Source organism: Scomber japonicus, chromosome 19 (assembly GCF_027409825.1).
Source record: "Scomber japonicus isolate fScoJap1 chromosome 19, fScoJap1.pri, whole genome shotgun sequence".
Lineage (NCBI taxonomy): Eukaryota > Metazoa > Chordata > Actinopteri > Scombriformes > Scombridae > Scomber > Scomber japonicus.
The window spans coordinates 21,084,679-21,102,928 of NC_070596.1; the positions used below are offsets into that span (position 1 = coordinate 21,084,679).

An 18,250-nucleotide genomic window follows, 5' to 3' on the forward strand; every position below is an offset into this window, starting at 1 on the left:
TGCATCAGTGCATGTATCCCCATAGATAAGTGATTGTCCTCTGACACTTCTACTATGGTATATTGAGGATGTGCAAAGAAATTATGGATCACTGTCTAGTAATTCAATAAAAAGTGACAGAAGTCTGGAAGTTGTTTTCAGTCACTGTATCTGATTTGTTAGTTGGTTTCAAACAGAAGTTTAATTGCTTTGCTGCTAATGATAAATCAGCCTGCTTCTTACTTGTGAAGTCATGAATTACTCTTTCCTAATGCAGTTTTTTTTTCAAGACTTTATTTGAACAGAGCACATTTTCCAATTCAAATACAAAGCAAACTCATGGGATATAGAAAAGACAAAAGAAATACAATGATTAATCAAAACACCACAACAATTAAAAATATGAATAATATGATTAATGAAACTGTCAAAACTAGTAAATACCCATGATAAATTATGATATATACTGTAGATGTGACAAGTCACAATACTCCAAACAAAGCCTAGAAAATCAAGCTAAATAATGTGAAAAGTCTTTAAAAATGTTGAACATCATGGGTTTTTCTGGAGCATATTTCATTTTGTGAATGGATAGCTGTTGTAAAATTCAGCTGATTATAAATAGCTCCTCGTGTCTCATTTGGTTCAACTCATATTCAGTGAAGGATAAATGGGTTTGTCCCTGAGGGCAGGAGGAGATAAACAGCACGGAGGGAGGAATGAGAGAAAGAGGGATCCAGAAGAGAAAGGAGAAATGGAGGAATCAGAAGAGGAATCCTTCTGCTTCACCGGAAAGTATAGCTCTCATCGTCATACTCCAACTCATCCTCGTTGTCCTCTTCCAGCTGTCCGTACCGGAACTTCCTGTACACAGTGCCATCCTGGCCCATGTAAACAATGTCCTCATCTTCATCATCATCGTCGTCATCGTCATCCTTACTCCCTAAGCCGCGTTCACTGATGTCAACTAACTGAGACTCTTGGAAGCGACCGCCGGAGGAGCTTGCGCGGCCGCTGTAAGACGCAGTGGAAGCAGAGCTGTAACCGCCATATCCCCGGCCAGAGTCCAGCTTCTCATAGCCACGGGGAGTGATGTCTGGGGGTGCTCTCTTGGAGCGGGAGTGTTTGATGAGGAAGATGACCGCCACCATACCCAGCACCAGCAGAATGCATGCGATGATGAAGATTGCTATGTTTCCTCTTTCTTCCTCTTCTTCCTCATTCCTGAACGCCAAGTTGGTGCTGAGGACGCATTCTCCTAGCATTACCACAAAGACATGAAAACACAGATGTATTAGCTACTGTACAGTCTAAATGAAAAGCTATTAAAGGATTGGTTCATAATTTTCAGTCTGTCCTAGAACAATACTCAAGTGTCCAAATGACACATTTTATTGCTGTAATTAATCCTCCTTTGCATAATGACCATTGGGGCTTCCCTTCATAATGCACTTTCAATGCAGGTGATGGCAGACAAAATCCACAGCCCTCCTTCCATCCGAAAATTTATTAAAAAGTTTATTTAAAGTTAACATGAAGCTTCAGTTGTCCAAATTTCCAAAGAATACATTTTTAAGTCAAATTGTATGTAAATAAATTGTATGTATGTTAAATGTAAAATGCCCTTTTTAACCCTTTTAGATTATATCTATATATCTATGTTCATATTGTTCATCTATTTAACAATATATGCCAAAAAATACAAAAAATGTGTTCTTATATCAAAATCCAATCATGTTTCTTCCTGTAAAATATGATATACTGACGTGGGCTCCATCCATCAAGCAATCCTCAACTTTTAGCAGCACAGAGCTAAGATTCATTATTACACCTACTTTTCAAATCAAATTTCTCCCAATGTTATGCTGCCTGTCTATCCTGTTTCACTCGGAAATATATCACGATACAGATACTCTCAAAATTCATCTGGTCTTTATACTAAAAAGACTGTAACTTTGGAAAATATCTGATTTATTTTAATAACTCAGACAGCTGATGCCTCAAAATATCTTTAGGCGAACTTTTAAATACTTTTTTCAAGGGACTAATTTTTGAAAAATTCTGTCTCAGTCCCCAAACTCTGTGAAAGTGCAGCACTAAATCACTGTACCCTTTTAAGAAACCATCTTGGTAATCGTTAAAGGCATTTATCAAAGAGAAATGCCAAAAATTCATTGGCACCTCATTCTCAAATGAGAAAAATAGTTCCTTTTCTGTTTTCTAGCACTACAAATATTTTGGGGCTTTTGTGACTGATGGCCAGATAGAATATTACCTTGGGCTCTGGGAGACCGTGATGGGTATTTTTGACTAAACAACCAATTTATTTATTTAAAATATAATCAACAGATTATATCAACACAGAAACTTTTCTCTTACTACAGATCATTCAGAGACAGAAAAGAAGATAAAAGTAAACTCAGTGTTTTTATCATGTTATCTGAGTTCTCCACCATTTACATTAATGAACAAAAGGCAAGACAGGCCTACAGCCTACCTCGGGTCTCAGTGCAGTTACAACAGTCCTGCTGCTGTGTTGAGGCCTCCTCCTCCTGCTCCTCCTCTTCCTCCTCCTCCTCCTCATGGCGGCAACAAAGCAGACAGCGCCCTCCAGCTTCTAAGATGGCCTGAGCAGGACACATGGTGCAGTTGGCTGGACCGGGGCCCCGACACTCCAGACAGGAGCTGTCACAGTCTTCACAGGTGTGGCCTGAACCCTGATGAGGAGTAGCAGAGAGGACTGACACTGAAAACACACTACACCAAGACATCACACTTTCTGTTTCTGTATTTCCAAATTTATGCAAAACTTACTTTTCTTAAACCACTTAATATTAATGATGCACTGCCTCTCAGTTTAATCAATTAATATGCATCTACCTGTCAGACCGTTTCACTCAGTCGCCTCACAGCATGAGCCAGGAGGTTTATTTTGAAATCATGACACAGTAATAATTTTCAGTCTGCTGTTCGAGGTTTCTCCAGTGCAGTAATAAATCAGTCTGAATTACATTATATGATACCTGCGGCCAAAACATTAGTAGTAATTATTTTTGGTGAAACAAGGACAGGGTAAAGACTTTTTTTCATAAATAGTTAATATTTATAAAATTAAAACCTAGAATAAATTGTTAAAGATGTTGTTACCTTTATTAGAGGATACTGGCCTAAGTCGCACATAGATTCACACATGCCATCTGAGAACAGGTATCCAGACTGGCATGAGTTACAGGATTGGGAATCTTTTCCTGTGAATACATGACAAATTAACATGGGATTAGATAAAACGTTTCATTGTTTACATTCCTCTTTTAAGATTATTTCAATAAATGTCCTTCCATCCTGTGTAGGATGTACAGTGTGCATGAACCTATACTGTGTATACATTATAATCTGATTCCTTTCACATCTGCAGTCCGTGGACAAAACAGCAGCATCAATGTCTAATCACCTACATGTGATCTGTGTGTGTATCTGCATCACATTAAATTACTGCTGAGTGGACGCTTCTACCTGAACATGTTTTGCAGCTGGTGTGGCAGAGCTCGCAGGTCCTGTGCGTAGCGTCGTGGAAGTATCCCTGAGGGCACGAGGGGAGGCAACTGCCTTCTTTCCGCAAGTAGATGAGACCCAGAGCGCAGCTCAGGCAGCTGTCCTCCCCGCCCCCGATGCACTCACTGCAACTCGGGTCACACTTCTCACACATCCTTGAGGCCGTGTTTCCATAGTGACTACCAGATAGATAGTGAAAAAGTTATGATAGATTATATTCAATTAAATCGGATAAGATCAGAGCTTTGTTTGTCCTCAAAGGAGATTCCCCTCCACAGCCACTCAGACACATACAGCTATACACAACCGGAACTACTCAGCACACATAGCAGAGAGTTGTCATGACAAAACACTTCAAACCACTGCTGAGAGTGAGGCAGGTTCTGCATCATAAACTCAAAGTGATATTTTCTTTTTTGCTAAGTGCTGCATTAATTGCACATATGCAGGGTGGTAACTCATAGAAATATATAGCTTTTCTATCCCTTTTGTGTTTTTCTCTAGAGTATTTAACTGCACATCAATTTAACGGCACATTAATTTAACTCTCTCAATCACCGTCCCCCAAATAAAATCAAGTCTAATTAGCATTTTTACAGGGCACACGAAGGGCTATTTAAATCTCAGCTCTAATTAGCATGTACTTCCACATTACACCTCTGTCCAACTAACTAAAGAAAAGCAATGGATTAGTGTCCACAATGCCATTATGCAACTAGGTTGATCTTTTATTAATGACAACACTGTGACCACACTTAATGTGATGGCTGACCAGCACAGCTGGATGATGAGCATGTTAAACTACCTGTGCTGACAGGTCTCCACACACTCTTTCCCCTCTCGAAACAGGTGGGCTTTGCAGACGAGACACTCGTGGCTGTGCTTTCCAACACAGGACTGACAGGACGGGTGGCAAGACTCACATTTCTGCCCCAACTCATCTTCATAGTAACCCGTCGGGCATTCGTCCACACAAGTGCCATCTGTACCAACAAACACACATGATCACATAGCTACACAAACACAAACAGACACGCAAACAGTGCTCCAAGGACATGCAGACTTCAGAGATTTCACAAGATCCCTACAAAGACTGAACCCCACTCACTGAGCAGGAGATGTCTCTGGTTGCAGCTCAGGCAGTGGGTTTTGCCGGGACCTGAGCACCTGTGGCAGTATTTGTGACACGGATGGCATTCCCCGTCCTGGTCTGCATACTGATGAGGCGAGCACGTGTTGGCTGATGGCACACAGTGGCTGTGGCCCTCCAGCCTCTGACCCTCTCTGCAGCTGCTACAGGAGCCAGCGTTGGGCCCGAAGCAGGTACGACAAGATGCATCACAGTCTGTGACAACAAGGAAAAAGTGACTGAATCAAAAGATGCTGTCACACCCAGAGCGTACCACATGGAGCATTTTTCTCTAGGCTTGATATTTGATATTTACTACAGTTTATCTGATAATATTACCACATTTGCTATGGTAACACACCCTACATGGTTTCAAAGTACTTCTTGTGAGCATGTTTCTGTCTGTCTACTCTCTGTCTTCAGTTGGGATGGAAATAAATATAGAAATTACCCGCTGTCCATTTTGTTGTGCAGCAATGCACTTCCTTATAATGTCATACTGTTGGCAGCTACTGTATAAAGCAACAAAAGTGTGCATCGCCTACAAGATTTTCCTGGGAGAAACACACCATCCTCTGTGTTTTTGAATAACAAAAACCAGAGCGGTGTGTCTTTCTCTAGGGAACTGTCTTTGCCATCGCTTTTCTGTTTTCAAGGTTTGACAGCTGCCTGTTAACTGTCTGAAAAGCGTTGCTATTTTAGTCTGAGCCAAAGTTAGGAAACACGCTCAGACATAGTAGAGAATATAATTGAGAAAATGCATGAAGGATGCTCTACAGCACAGAAAACAGTTCATCAGTGAGGACAAAACAAAGTTTCAGGGGAAATGGTGCATTACTGACTTTGTTATACCACATAGGACAGGAGTTCTGAATGTATAATAGAAAATAAGTCAAGTAATAAGAGAATAAATTGGTTTCATCTTAACTTTGATTAAAAGCAAAGTGTGAGAAGGCAGATAAAGTAGCACTGATCAATGTTGTACCTTTACATTCTCCTGTTATGGTGTCCCCATAGGTATGGGAAGGGCAAGCTGTCAGACATGCCCCATTGTGCAGAGTGGCCTCGGGGTCCATGCAAGCATCACAGTCATTATTGTTTGGGCCGTCACACAGATCGCAGTCAGGGTGGCAATGGAAACACTCCCTTTTCTCTTTGTCCTCAAAGAACCTCTCGGGACAGTCTAGCACGCACAAGCCCTTGTGGAGAAAGTGATACTCCTCACAGCCTGCACAAAAAAACAAGTTTTTGCACTGAATGGAAAAACAATTGAGTACAACCAAGTGAAACTATACCAAGTATCCTAAAGTCTTGGAAAGGAATGCAAGGCGAAGAAAAACCCTCTTTCTCTTGGAATTTCGTAAGAAATTGACAACACATGAATAAAAACAGATGTGAGAAAGGTGAGTTAAAAATTGTGTGTTATGACATTCACACTTACTTTGGCACTGAACACAAAGTACAGCTAAGGCTGATGGGAATGCCATTTGCTTTGCAGGTATTTGGTTGTAATATGACAAATGGACAAATTGAACCTAGTGGAAAAGTTAAGGGTTCACCAAAGTACAATTCATTATAATGTCTGTACCAAATTTCATGGCCACGGCCATTAATAGATCAGAGATGCCAACAGACCAACCAAAACAACACTGCCATCAAATTTGCTGTTAATAACACAACATGGAGAGGACAACAGAGCTGTAGAAGTACACTGTGGATAGGCTGAATGAGCTTTAACAACATAATTTGTTCTGGTTTACTTTGTGTTCGTGTACCTGTGCACTGCCCGAGTGGGTTGCACTCCTGACAGGCTGTGGGGCAGTGTTGGCACTCCCTGTCCTGGACAGTGTGTGCTGGAGGACACTCCTCCACACACTGGTTCTCATGTAGGAGGAGAGGTTCATCACAGCTGAGGCAGTGGGTGGCATTCCTCCCACAGGACGCACAGCCTGCCACGCAGCTACGACACACCTGGCCTGCAGGATAACCCCTGTGGACAGCCAAACAGAGATGAGTAGACTTATTATGTATATATACCTTTTGCATTTGCATCCTGACTTAATGTCTAAATTCTGTTGTATCACAACAGGTGAACCAGAATGCATAAGGGACAGACCAGTAACTGAGCATATTCATTAATTTCCAATTCCCACTTCCAACTCCCCCATTGCAAGTATGTGATAATAACATGTAATTAATTGGTGGTGTATGACGTATCTTAATTATTGAATGAGCCAACTTAAGCTGCATATATATATATGCTTTTTGTTATGGGAATAAGAAAAAAATAATATTCTGGCTGTCATGAATGTGTGTACTGCTGCTGGGGTAAACAACAAGACTGACATTTTGCTCTGCTCTGTGCCCATTGCCAGTCTGGATAATAATTTACTCAAACAATTATGTTGTATTGTTCAAAATGCTGCTTGGTACCTGGTAGTAAAAATAATATTAAAATAAAGCCCTTATGGTCAAACAGTTAAACTGGTCTACTCAGTGCTAATGGAGCTTGATGGACCTCTTAAGCAAGGACATGACTTTCTTGCAGTTTGAAGGATAAAAAAATGTAATTGCTCATAAACATCAAGTAATAAATGTGAACATCATGGCCAGTAAATATGTCAACAATAACAATTTACGCGCAATATCTAAAAACCTGAAATAATAGATTCTGGAAATACATTTACATTTTAGACAAACAAATGATGGTGAGAGGATTGGCCCCTGACCTGACACACTCCTGGACACACTGTCCATCCTGCAGGAATAACTGAGCTTTACGTGTGCTCTGACAGCGGGTGCAGTGCTGGGCGTCTACACACTGCAAACAGCCTGCAGGGCAGACCTCACACACACCGCTCAGCCGGCTGGCAAAGAAACCCCCTGGACACTTTGACACACATGTTTGCTGTGTGGTCAGAAACCGCCCTGGAGGAGAAAGAAAAGAGTAAACAGCATCACTGCAAAAAAGCCAGATACAGTGTGGTGTGACCATGAAAATATGAAATGGCTGCTGCAGGCCAGGCTGAAAGCAGATCATCACCTAATTTAATTATAATAAACCCTTTATTTAATCAGGAAAGTCAAATTGAGATCAATTGTAATAATAAACAATAATACCGTAATAATAACGACCATACGAATTAAAAATAATATATAATACAATATAATGCAATAATATGTCCAAAAAATATAAAAGCAGTCTTTTTCACATCAGTGTTAATTCTAGGAACATGCAGGATGAGCCTGTCCTGTGAGCAGCTGTTATATGTTCCAACTGTCCAGCCAATAAGTGACGTCAAATAATGAAAATGTTTGGATTTTTGGGGCAGCTGCAGCTCAGGAGGTTCAGCGGGTTGTCCAATAATCAGAAGATCAGCGGCTCCATCCCCAGCGCCTCCAGTTCACATGTTGAGGTGTCCTTGGACAAGATACTGAACCCGAAATTGCTCCTGATGGCTCTGCCAGTAGTGTGTGAGTGTGTGTGTGAATGCATTAGATTAGATCCCGTTGAGCAGGTTGGCACCTTGCATTGCAGCCTCTGCCATCAGTGTATGAATGTGTGTGCGTGACTGTTGACATGTTGTTGTAAAGCACTCTGTGAACTAGAAATGCAGTCCATTTTCCATTTTTTTTTCAAGAGAAAGAAATGTTGGTCTCCTCTAAAGGAAAGAGAAGGGCCAATCCAGTTTTTGATAAAGAATACTGTGATGAATACCTTCCATGTCTCCAGTTACAAATATAAGGGCTGAATGGTAAGCAGCATTTAGAGGGGTCAGATTGGAAGTTGCTGCATGTTTACAAAACATGGGGAAACAGGACTAATTTTTTATTGATGTATAAAAATGTGGTTTGAAGTTGCGTATATCATCAATTCAGATGCCAAAATATTTATAATGGGGGACCAAAGCATTGAACGATAGATGCAGGTTTCCAGTAGCTTATTTTATGGAATCAGTCCAACAGTATAAAGTAATGTCATCTGCATAAAGTGTGACATTACAGGTTGGCACAGACAAGACTATATCATTAATATATAGTGAATATTGCTGGTCCTAATATAGAACCTTGTGTTATTATATTTCTACCAATAGCCTTTTGTTATTGATAGAAACTTTAATCTATTTGATAAATCAACAAAAAGTGAAGCTCCTATTGTCTACAGCTGACAAAATATTTAAAATTAGGGATGTAGCAGAGATGATGCTATGATATTTTCTAAAGCTGGATTGGTGCAGGGTTAATACATTTTTTTTATGACTGAAATTCAGACAAACCTTTTGCACATTTTGTACACTGGTTCTTCTCCTCTCCAGAGCAGGACTCACAGGATGGGTGGCAGTCCTCACACTCCCCCTCATCTTCAGGGGAAACAACATAGCGAACATGATAGAGCCACAGTGATGACAGTGGCACAAAACACGACAGAGGAAACCCTGACATTGATCCGAGAACATGATAGCACAAATCACTGTCCTGGCTAACAGATGAAATCCAAATACAGTATTTCAGTCATTAATGGTAGGCAATCTTCTTAGAGATTTTCTCCACCATTTTTTACATTAATTTATATTGATTTTGATATTTTGGGAAATACACATTATTCATCTTCAAAGATTTAGATGAGAAGATTGACCAGGACATTGCCACTAGTATATGTTCTTTCAACAAGAAGCTTAAGTCAGTAACTGGTTAGATTAACTTAGCATAAAGACTGGAAACAGGGGAAATAGCTAGCCTGACTCTGTCCAAAGATTTAAACAAAATCAACAAACCAGGGCCTGTAAAGATTAGTTATTGACATGTTTATGTAAAAATGACAAGTTGTGGTGTGATGGAAGGTTTTTGTGTCAATTAATGATCTTTAATTTATGAGGTGCAGGCTGTTTAAAAAAAATCTTTGGACAGAGTCAGGCTAGGTTTCCCCCCCGAGTTAAAATGTTTTGTTTTGTTTCAAATGTATTTTTAGAAAAATAGAACAATTAAGATTAGCATGAAATACATGAATTACACAAGAGCCCAAAAGCATCCTGCAATACTGTGCTATTCCAAATGTTATATGCAGGTTTGTAGCTTTAAGGTTTTGTAGTTGCTGAGATTAAAGTTGAAGAATAACTTCACTTATGCATGTTCATTTTCAACCTTGGTATTAACCTATGTACTTTTCTTAAAGTTATTTTAGTCCCTATAATTAAGATGTCTTGCCTCCCACTAATTATAACCATATGTTGTTTTAAGGTCCGTCCAACTAATTCTTGGGGGGAACTAAATGTTCTGCATCTACAATCAATTATTTCAAAGTCCATATCTGGCCGACGTTCAGTAGTTCTGACTGTTTTGAGTACTTAAGTTAGTACAGGGTTCAGGGACGGTGGCACACAGACCAATTACCCTGCAAGATTTATTTTCTGCCCCTGTGAAAGTGCCCAAATCCCTGATTCATTATGGACAGACAGTTGGATTAGTGGAATACATAAGTATTAGTCTCACCGCTGTGAAAGGTCTTAATGGGACAGACCTCGTGGTCTGACACACACTCTCCGTTTTCTAGCGTCCTCCCCTCTTCACACGACAAACAGTCATCGTCCTCCGGCCCGCTACATGTCACACAGTTTGAGTGACACTCCTCGCAGTCGTTGGTGTCTTCATCACCATAAAAACCATCAGGACACACAGAAACACAGTCTCCCTCTGAGGGGGAAAAAAAGGAGAAGTTTGTCTGTTTTCTAAGGTCAATATTGTAAGTAATCCACTCAGCTGGACAAGTTAACAATTTTAGCTAAGTGTAGAGACATCCACAAATATACCTCATGCACACAAACATTTAAGTAAGAAATATTATAAACTGTAAACATACTTGTAAATATTTAATAGTATTTTAGTGAATTCACTACTACTGTATTTGTACAAAACACTCTACTCAAGTATTTACTTTTTTACTTTATATTTGTACTCAACAATATTATTGTGAAATATACCATTTTACGCCACTTATCATCCAGACTCTCAGGGGCCCCAAAGACTCTGGGAGCACAGTGTGGCAATTACTTTTTGGTCATTTGATGAATTGCAAATTTCTTTGGTTATATGTACCACTTAAGCACAATATAAATTGAAATGATAATGGATCCCAGTTCTACATTGAGGCCCTGTCATGTTTACTGCAAAACATCATACAGTGGATTCAACCAATATTTTGACATTAACTTAACTTAAATATATGTAGTGTGTTTCATTAATTTCAAGTTAATTCAACCTAAATATTTTGGCTTTATTTCAATACCATTTGAGAACTTTTAAACATGTGTTCACCTGACTTGAAGCATCTTGTCTGTACTGCTGAGAGTTCTCTTAACTTGTTAAATTAAGTTTCTAAAAACACATGATCAGCATGTTAGCTGACTTCCCAGCATGTACTGTTTGAAATCTTTCTTTTTTGAAGGACACAGAGAGCAGCTCTGATATCTTTGTACTGACTTCAGAGGAATAGTAGCGGATTTAAGTTATTCCTGTCAAGTGAAAAACTGACTTGAAAAAATGCAAATGAAAACCAAATTGAACCTGAATTAGATTAACAATCTCAAACAACTACAAAATTAAATAAATTAACAGATTTTAATCCACCAGACAATAGTTAGGGTTTACACAACAATTCGTTGAGTTAAAATACAATTTTAAGGAAGCCCTTTCAGCCCTGTGCCAAAATCCAATTATAGTTGTCATGCTTACATGGTACATGTTCATAAATAAATATTTATGTGATCAAAACATGCATTAAATTACCCACCATAAAGTAATAGATGAAAATGTTATGCTTTGTAAACCTGCTGCGACATTTACATGCTGTTTACATGTATGTTAATTAAATATAGTATACATAATAATATAACAGTATGAAAGGGGCCTTTGAGCATTTCTGATCCTTAATACATCTGTACTTTCACTTGACTAAAACTTTGAATGAAAAACTTCATCTACTGTAAACTTCATGTCCTGACCAAGTGGGACAGTTTTACCTGATAAGAAGAGGTCGGTCTCACACCAGTAGCACTCATGTTCATCACAGCTCACACAGTTGTCATCACATGGAACGCAGGTCATCTCCTCTTCCACGCTGTACGTCTTAGCCGGGCAGTTTTTGTAGCAGCCATCCTGAAAACTGATAACAAAAGCAGCAGTCAATAACTGCGGTTTTCCTGCTGTCACACACACACACACACACACACACACACACACACACACACACACACAAATCCACCCTCCTCCCACAGAAAAAGGGGTCTTTTCATTCTAGTACAGCAATAAACTGAAAGGCAGAGTGAGTGTAGACAGGTGAGATCACACATGGTGACAGCGAGGCACACAGCCTTACTTGTAAAAGCCCTCAATGCAGGACAGGCAATGCCTGGGGTTATCTGTCGAGAGCAGACAAGAAACACCTCAGCTCTCCTTTTAAACAAGAATACCTGCAAAAAACCTAGAATACAGTTGGCAGCACACTGTTTGGAAAGCTTGGTCTGCTGTAGGCAAGGGTAATTTTGTGAAAACTTTAATATGCCTACTCAGCTGTGACTTACACAAGACACACTGCCTGCAGCCCTCCTCACAGGCCATGCAGTCGTCATAATCTGGATCCTCCACTTCCCCTGAGAGAAAGCAGAAAAAAGAAAAACAGAGCGTGGCGAGAAGACACATCATTAGAAACAATCAGAAAAAGAGGTGTGAAACAAAGCTTTTCAAGATCATCTTTGATGCTATGTAACACAACAGATAAGAAAATCAAACCATAAATGACACTGTGACTCTGCTTACCTTCTCCACACTCCAGCTTGGCACAAGCTCCATCAGAGATGTAGTAGGAGGAGTTACATTTGAGGCAGTGGGCAGAGCTCGTGCAGAGCTTGCAGTGGTCCGAGCACGGCTCACAGCTGCTCTCCTTGGTGTGGTAGAAGGCCTCAGGGCAGGCATCCAGACACTGACCTTCATACAGGTAGCGCTCCAACCCAAATTTATCTGCAGGAAAAGCAGCATATCCCAATGTGAATAAACTTGGCTCATTTAACTTCCTGGTAATCTGTCAATATATAACATACTGTCATGTTACTTATATTCAGAGACACTGGCCTCCTAATGCTTTATGTTTTATCTTTTGAATTCATATGTAAAAGTAGTATGTTGTGCATGTTGATTTTTATACTATGTTGATCTGCTATGTTGAATGTACTGACTGATTTTGGTTGTCTTTCTTCATTGCAATGAAGAAAATGTCATTGTCACAAGACAGCCATCAAATAATGCTGCGGGCTGTAACAGCCAATCAAAAAAGGGAACCATCTGCTTGAAAAGAGAATATTATATCTCAAAATCTAAATAAGACTTGAACAATTCTATGGACATTAGACAGACAGATATTTTTATGAACAGAATTAGGGCAGATCATAACCTTGATGAAAAACAAATAAATCATTTATTAGCTACATTGTGAATCTGATGGCTGACAAAGGTCCACTTGGTGTCTCTAATAAAAGGAATTCAACCATTTATTTCACATGATTTCTTTTTCCGACACTTGTGCATTAGATAACACTTGACTGAGAGAAGAAAATAAAGCATTCCCACAACAGGAGCAACTTATAAACTATCTATATATTTGGAATTAGAACCATGAAGATATGATAAAACAAATAATCAATGAAATGAAATCTACCTGAAAGAAAAAATGTTCCATGTCGTTGACCACATCTGCTATTTATTTCTTTCCATCTCTGATTCTCTCTATCCCTCTCACACACACAATAAGCATACACGCACTCACACACAGCATTATGTATTTGTATAGTCCTCACCAGTGTCACAGCTGGTACAGTTGGCAGGCCCTGCATCTACACAGGTGGCACAGGTGTGGTCACACAGGTGACACCGACCACCTGACTGGTGCTTGCCCTTGGCACACTCCAGCACGCAGCGGCCCCCATCTAGTGCTCTGCAGTTGACAAAAATCTCAAAACCTCTTTTTCAGCTGCACCACCACAAAATCAACAGACATAAAATCATGTCTATGCAGATGAGTTGAACTCATTTACATCACAGCACGTAACATATGGCACAGTTAAACAAATGAAGCTGAGTGTGTTGACACAGAGAGAAGAGAAGGAGGGGCGAGCATGGTTGGTTAAGCTATGTGGGAGTTTTTAGCTATGTTAGCAGCGTGGCTCTGGGGACGGTAGTGTCAGTTGCTCCACCACTTTGGTGCAGACTGAAATATCTGGTAAAAAATTGAATAGATTGCCATGAAATTTTGGTACATTCATGGTTCCTGGAAAATGTGTCTTTATAACTTTAGAGATCCTGATTTTGACATTTGTGCTAATGATGGAAATACCTCAACTGCTGTGTATTTGTTTGAAATAGGAGATCTGACATAGACACTTGTGTGTGTGTCATTTATATTGAGTTGATCAGTGTCTTACACTGTCTTGTTTTTTTTTGTAATAATACCAGTGACTGTGTGAAATCTGAACATTTCTTACCTTACACCATAGTGAAAAACCACATCTTCCAATGTTTCTCTGTATTTATTCACCCCTCTGACCCTGACTCTAAAAAGTCCAACTCACCGTGAAGACACACAGCTGATGCAATCTTCGCTTTGCGGCCCTGTGCACTTCGCACACGTTGCATCACACGCGTGGCACTTCCCGTTGCTGTCCTGGTACTCTCCTGATAGACATACAGCACGAGAACAGCACTGAATCAGAAATGAATAACCATCTGAAGCACAGAGGTGGGCCTAATGTGGAAGGCACATACAGTATACAACAAATAGCTAGACACTATTTCATTTTACAGATATGCATGTTTGACTTATAGTTGGCTCAGAATGAAATGTGATGATAATACATATCACATTGCAAATACATACATGTAAAGTTATAAAATGTCCCTAAAACAGCCTTTATACTCAAACATTAGCAGCTGTTCTGCATATATGATATTAATTCAAAATGGCAATAATTGTCTTTGCAAAGTTTAAAAAGTTGGAGAAGTAAGATCTAAATGTGTCAGCGTTGCATTATATTTATCTAGGAGCAGTGAGCCGATACATAATAGACAAAGACGATGGTTGACTGACCGTCTGTGCACACAGTGTTAACAACACACACTCCCTCCTGCAGGCTGTGACCACTGGAACAGCTGCTGCAGTTCCCCTGGCTCGGCCCAGCACAGGTGAGACAGCTGGCGTCACACCTGAAGAGGAGAACACCGAGACTGAACACATGCACAAATAAACACACATACCAAGCAAAACACACACAGAAAAAAACTAAACCCATACAGGCACACAACAACAAACACAAGTGTGAAAACAAGCAACCAAAACACAAACACGCACACACGCAGAAGCCAACCACCAGAACAAGGCCTGCCGTCAGCAGATAAACAACCCACCCACACCTGAACACACACCACAGAGCTCACCTCCTACATATCCTTTGCCCATCAGCTATCTCTGGGTTTGGCTCTATGGCGTAGAAGCCAGCACTGCAGGAGGGCACACACCTCCACTCCTCCATCAAGTAGCCTTCTGCACAATGGTTGCATGCTTCAACACCTGCACCTGATGCCACATGAGGCAGAAACAACATGTTGGACAAAGGACATGAAGGAGTACTGCAAATAACAACAGTCACGTCCTGTATTTAAGTCAAGTATTTTAATAACATTTAAACACCACAAGTTTTCATACAGTTTATTACTGCTGATCCTTGACCCTTGACTTCCACTCTCACCTGCACAAGTAGCACAGGCCTTGTGACAGGGCTTGCATGTGCCTTCCTGCTTGTCATGGTAGAATCCTGCCGCACAGCTCCGCTGGCACCGATTCCTCTGCAGACTGGAGAGGGCGGAGAGAGCATGTGGCACCGTGACACACACAGCCAATCATGTGACACCGTAAAGATGACTCACTTCCATTAGACTGCAGGCTCAGTTTTCCAACCCACAGCACACCACCACAAGCACTTGGTGAACTGAGTCAGTGAACAGTGTATTCCCAGAAACTTCTAAATCAACAATATGGTGAATTTGTCAGAGATGTTTTGTCCTTCTCCTGTGATACTGTGATGATATCAGACAAGATGCAAATGCTTTTTGAGCTGTGTGCAGAACAGCAGAGATAACTCTTTCAAAATACAAAAATAATATTAGAAACACTGTTGCTTTTTCTAATTCTTATGATGCTTTGGAGGTTGTGTGCACAGGGAGAATCTGTATTCTCAGCGGCTGGAAGAGAAGGAGCAATGTTTACCGAGCAGTTAATTCAAACATCATCAGAGAATTTGTTTCACCTCGTGTCTGGTTTGCATTCTGTGCAGATACTGTAGGAGGTGCACTTCAAGCAGTTTTCGCTGCACTTTCTGCACACATTTGTATCTGTGGGGAAATCAAACAATACACACGGAATACACATCAGAACGATTAATCAATCTTACTCACACATCACTCAACTGCAGTTACATCAACTGACTATTCATTAGCAGGCTCAAATGCAGCTGCGGGCACCTATTCTGTAAGCCATAGATCCTTAAAGGTTTATGTGAGGATTTTACTTGTCTTGTTAAAGAATAAGGCTCTAGTCTATACTGTTCCTATTGTCAACAAATATTTTGTGCAATGCCAAACTAATAATTCATTGATCCCACTTAATACCCAAGTATTGTGTGTTTATCCAAAGCCTGGTATGTCACTGTTAATAGTCTTTGGAACCGTTTTAAAACAAACTACTGCACCCAAACTCTTCATGGTGAAGGGAAATGTCACCCAGTGCAATGATGTGGTCTAAGGCATAGGGGAAGAAATGCTCTTACTGTAGAATAATCCTATGAAATTCATTAGGTTATCGTTGAGGCCAGAAATACTACCGTGGTTGAGGTAGTAGTTGTCTCCACAGAAAGCTGTGCAGGTATTGGTCCCCTCAGTCAGGTGATGACCTGGTTGACAGGAAGTGCACTGATCACTGCGACTCCCAGTGCAGCTCGCGCAGGAGGAGTAGCACCTCTTACAACGCCGGCGGTCACCCCAGAATCCCCTGGGACACTCTGACACACACATCCTAGTGGACAGACATAGACCAAAGAACAGAGGACAAGAAGAGTAATTTTATAAATGAGTGAGAGTGGAGAAAATGACATTCTGGGTGTATGTTCACCATCATAATGTGAGAAGATGATCAATTTAGCATAATATATACATATATGGACTAAATAATATGTGATTATTTTCATGATGTGCATATCAACATATCTTGTACACTGCACTCTGGATGTACTAACTGTACTCTGTGCTTTGTGTAATCATGCTAACCTTGTGTTGTTCTTGAACTTGAGAAAAAAGTGTAAGCATGTGACACACTGCTGGGGGCTGGGCCCCTCACAACCATCGTCACTGCATTCTGGGTCGCAGGGTCCTGGAAGGGCACATACTCACAAAGTCACTGCACCATCATGGCATCAGAAAAGTTATTCAGTTTGCTGATTTAGCTCCATATTTATTTTAAAAAATGACCTCACCAGGCATACACTGTAAATCTATGATAGAGTCCATTTCGCTGCTGTCCGGACAGCTTGATACCAGCATGATGCCGAGTACATGACTCACCACTGTATTCTTCAGTGAGGTCACTATCCATCGGCATCTCAGCTGATCGGGCTCGCTCACGATGCACAGGATATGGTTGCTCTGCAGTGCCATAAATCACCAGAGACCACTCCTTTAGCACCCCTGTCAAACAACAGAGAAACAGCAAAAGAGTGAGATAAGATGATTGTCCCAGGAGGCCTGTACTGTATTTGAGCTGCTGTTCTATATGAAGTTCAATGTATGTTTCATAATACTGAAATGTTACAAAGAGGAAGAGCAGACCCAGTTCAGAGTTGCTTTTTTTATGAGAGGGAGTATCCTGGATTTTCAAAGCCCACTCCCCTGCTGCCTGCTCCCCCCAGCAGTGAGTTGTCATGAATTCCCAATTCTGAAATCCCTCAGAGGAGTCATCGAGAGGCCTAAAAACACATCACATTATCATGATACTACTGCTGCTACTACAAACAGTACTATTACTAGGCTTGTACTCACTACACTGCTACTATTACTACTACTGCTACCGCTGTTGCTTCTTGTATTACTACAATGACTAGTACTATCGTTACTGCTACTTCTACTACTATTGTTGCTGCTGCTGCTACTACAAGTACTGCTATTACTACTACTATTGCTACTAGCAAACTACTGCTATTGCAACTACTTATATGATTACTGCTACTATTGCTGCTGCTACCATTACCTCTAATAGTAACATTATAATGGTTTATATCATACTTAAAAGTACAACAATGTAAACACACTCCAATGCTCCCATTTCAATGTTTTCTATGTGTGAGTAAAGCAATGTCATCAGCCTAATGTAAGTATAGTAAAAGTACCTATATTCATATATACAGTATAGACGTATATAATCAAATCATTTTTTAGTAGCAGTAATATAAGTAGTATTTTTGTATAAAATATGAATTTACACTGTAAATAATAATTCTA

General features: G+C 40.3%; 1 protein-coding gene across 1 annotated transcript in view; it reads right to left on the reverse strand.

Annotated features, from left to right (window-relative positions):
- Positions 1-299: 299 nt before the first annotated feature.
- pcsk5a (proprotein convertase subtilisin/kexin type 5a) overlaps positions 300-18,250 on the reverse strand; it is a 28,580-nt gene continuing 10,629 nt past the window's right edge. Inside the window, exons 13-37 of the mRNA XM_053339492.1 lie at positions 17,582-17,718; positions 17,318-17,440; positions 17,024-17,126; positions 16,582-16,772; positions 16,009-16,093; positions 15,451-15,554; positions 15,140-15,278; positions 14,793-14,908; positions 14,278-14,380; positions 13,507-13,643; positions 12,473-12,673; positions 12,238-12,306; positions 12,033-12,075; positions 11,677-11,819; positions 10,151-10,351; positions 8,938-9,021; positions 7,390-7,588; positions 6,436-6,650; positions 5,646-5,888; positions 4,640-4,876; positions 4,337-4,514; positions 3,493-3,710; positions 3,127-3,227; positions 2,477-2,696; positions 300-1,237 (exon numbers count right to left, since the gene is read on the reverse strand). Of these exons, the coding sequence (XP_053195467.1) occupies positions 765-1,237; positions 2,477-2,696; positions 3,127-3,227; positions 3,493-3,710; positions 4,337-4,514; positions 4,640-4,876; positions 5,646-5,888; positions 6,436-6,650; positions 7,390-7,588; positions 8,938-9,021; positions 10,151-10,351; positions 11,677-11,819; positions 12,033-12,075; positions 12,238-12,306; positions 12,473-12,673; positions 13,507-13,643; positions 14,278-14,380; positions 14,793-14,908; positions 15,140-15,278; positions 15,451-15,554; positions 16,009-16,093; positions 16,582-16,772; positions 17,024-17,126; positions 17,318-17,440; positions 17,582-17,718 (4,063 nt within the window). The 3' untranslated portion in view covers positions 300-764. The remainder of the gene's footprint in view (positions 1,238-2,476; positions 2,697-3,126; positions 3,228-3,492; positions 3,711-4,336; positions 4,515-4,639; positions 4,877-5,645; positions 5,889-6,435; positions 6,651-7,389; positions 7,589-8,937; positions 9,022-10,150; positions 10,352-11,676; positions 11,820-12,032; positions 12,076-12,237; positions 12,307-12,472; positions 12,674-13,506; positions 13,644-14,277; positions 14,381-14,792; positions 14,909-15,139; positions 15,279-15,450; positions 15,555-16,008; positions 16,094-16,581; positions 16,773-17,023; positions 17,127-17,317; positions 17,441-17,581; positions 17,719-18,250) is intronic.